The sequence below is a fragment of the Euphorbia lathyris genome, chromosome 10, assembly GCF_963576675.1.
Source record: "Euphorbia lathyris chromosome 10, ddEupLath1.1, whole genome shotgun sequence".
NCBI lineage: Eukaryota > Viridiplantae > Streptophyta > Magnoliopsida > Malpighiales > Euphorbiaceae > Euphorbia > Euphorbia lathyris.
The window spans coordinates 51,616,012-51,618,846 of record NC_088919.1 but is presented as its reverse complement, the minus strand read 5'-3'; the positions used below and the strand labels follow the sequence as shown (position 1 = coordinate 51,618,846).

Here is a 2,835-nt window from a genome sequence, read left to right as displayed (position 1 = left end):
AGACTAACTTAACTACAAGTAGCTGTATATTTACCAAACTCAAAAAATTTCTTCTTGTTTACTGCTAAAAGAAAACCAATGTACTGCATTGGGAAAATCTGTACAAGGTTGTATGCAATATTATACACAATAGGCGATCCGGCTATAACCAGTACAAGGTTGTATGCAATATTATATTGCAATATTATATACAATAGGCATGATCGTCGGCTATATCATTCTCCATCGTGGTTTTACATGATGGAACAAGCATGAGGATTGTCGTCGCTGAACATTTGTGCTGGATTCACTGGTAGATGGTTGTACACTGGTTCAATATTATTGTATATCGGAATCTGGTAACCTTGATTTACCGGGTTATATGCATAATCGTATTGCGGATGTTGCGGGTAAACAATGTAGCTCTGAGCAAATATCCCGTCCATCCAATGAGTCGGAAAATATGCCGGATAATAGTCCATTTTATTTATTACCTCCGGCATAGCACCAACGTCACCACTAGCTGCCGTCGCCGTCGCCGTCGCCGTCACTGCAGGAGCAGGAGCAGGAGCTTCTTTGTTCTTCACCTTTGCTTCTTCTCCTCTTTCATCACCTTTCTTATCATCATTCTTTTTCTCTCCTGCTCCGGCTTCATCTTTCTTATCATCATTCTTTTTTTCTCCAGCTCCGGCTTCATCTTTCTTACCATGGCTCTTTTTCTCGCCGGCTTTGGAGCCAAAGCCTTCTTTATTGTCATCCTTCTTTTCCTCGCCTCCTCGGTCCACTTTCTGAGCATCATTCTTTTTCTCGCCTTCTCCGTCTACTTTCTCAGCATCGGTCTTTTTCTCGCCTCCTCCTCCGTCGCCGTCGCCGCCGACTTCTTTCTTTGCCTCGTCTGTCTTCGGCTGAACGACCTCACCCGACGTCCGGAACTTCTCCGACAGGTAAGGCACGAGGTCCTTAACTTCCATTGTCCACTTCACCGTTACCAGATCCTTTCTGTCGTCGACTGCCACGCTCTCAACTCCTGTTAATCGGTAACGTCAGTTATAATTTGAAAAAATATTTGTATAATCGCAGAGATTAAAATATTCTGAAAATTTATCTACCTTTGATTTTTCTGATGATCTTCTTCATTTTGGTAATGCAATCATCACAATGAGTTCTGATTTTCAAAACCACCGTAATCTGAGTCGATTAATTAAATCCAAACGAGTTAATCACTGTAATCAGAAACGAATTTAAATTAATTATTTTATTCTTATACCTCTTCAGGTGGTGGTTTCTTCACCTCCGGTTTCTTCTCAGCGGCTTTCTCATCCGCTTTCTTCTCACCACCACCGCCGGCCTCTTTCTTCTGCTGCGGAGATACAATCTGTACTTCCTTCTTCATTTTCTTTTCCAGCCTCGCTTTCACTTTCTCAGGGTCAACCTCCCCGGTCACCGTCAATTTGTTCGATTGACAATCCGTCTTCGCCGACTCCACACCTTCAACAACAAATCACAAATTTCAATTGGCAATCCAAATCAATCCATCCTATTCAATTCTCACCTTCTAAATGCTTCTTACAACAGCCTTCACAATGCATGTCGACTTTGTAAACAGAAACAGGCTTCCGTTCATCCTTTTTTTCGCCGCCGTCGGAAGTGGCGGCAGCCGCTTTATCTCCTTCACCTTCTGTCTGCTCATAAGAAAAACAAAATTAGATCAGAGAGAAACTCTTAATGAATATTCGAATCAGTAAAGTGTGATTCAAAGCCAAACCCATCTATTAAAGATATACAGTGTTAAAAACATTGGTAGAGTAATTTTAATTTTAATTTCAATTACACTTAATTCAGCCAAACTTTTAATTTTTCCAAATTTATCCACCTAAAAAAATAATGTTTTAATCAATTTTAATTTTTCAATTTTTTTGATTTGAAGTTTTTTTAAAGAGGGAGAAAGTTAATGTTTAGAGAAACAAAACTTCAAAAATGATAATTTTGAAAAATAAAAAATATGATTATTTAATTTTTAAAAATTTTCATTTTGAGATCGATATTGGTCAATTTGAAAAAATAAAAATTTTACCAACTACATATACCGATCTAAAAAAATGTGAAATCACGTAACATTTATTTGAAATTAACTCAGACAACTCACATGATGTGGTTGAGTAACAAACTCCATCGCTATATCTATGTCGCCGGAACACTTTCGAAAAGCTAGTTTGCTCTTCGCATACAAAGCTTTAATCATTAGATAATCTTGGAGGTCCTCCATCACCATGGCCGCACTTTTGAAATGTTTCCACATTTAGATTGATCTTCGTTCGGTGTTTGTCAAGCACTTCAAATGGGTGAGATCGATGGCCTAAAGATTTAATATAAAATGGTTTGTAATGACTGAAAATTCAACTAATTGAACAAAATTTACTTTGAAATAAGGGATGTTTGATTACCTACTTTTCTCTTTAGGTTTGTTTTTTTACTTTAAAAGAGAGACTTTTATGGGTTGGGTTAGACATCCTTTGTTTGTCTTTTATAGCTGAAAAATCAATCTTTTCAATCGTAACAGTCAATTTCATTGAATTTTCAGTTTCAAATTTATTTACCTTATAACCGATTAAAAGTTAATTTCATTGAATTTTCAAAATTGATTAAATATAGTCAAATATACATCTTACCATTTTTAAGAAAAATGCATTCCAAAATTTATTACATTATAACTGTCCAAATTTTTCAGTTTTAAAATTGTATTCCATTCTAACCTATTAAAATTCAATTAATTGTTTTATAATGGTTAAAATACATTAATAGCTTCTGAACTTATCTCAAAATGTTGATTGGCCCCCTAAACTTATAAAATGTTTT

At 36.0% G+C, this 2,835-nt stretch overlaps 1 protein-coding gene across 1 annotated transcript; it reads right to left on the bottom strand.

Annotated features, from left to right (window-relative positions):
- Positions 1 to 233: 233 nt before the first annotated feature.
- On the bottom strand, positions 234 to 2,251 carry LOC136208139 (heavy metal-associated isoprenylated plant protein 5-like). The gene is made up of 5 exons (XM_065998954.1): positions 2,126 to 2,251; positions 1,532 to 1,661; positions 1,247 to 1,467; positions 1,089 to 1,167; positions 234 to 1,006 (listed from the first exon to the last, which is right to left on the bottom strand). The coding sequence occupies exons 1-5, from the start codon at positions 2,249 to 2,251 to the stop codon at positions 234 to 236; spliced, it is 1,329 nt and encodes a 442-aa protein (XP_065855026.1).
- Between the last annotated feature and the right edge of the window lie 584 nt (positions 2,252 to 2,835).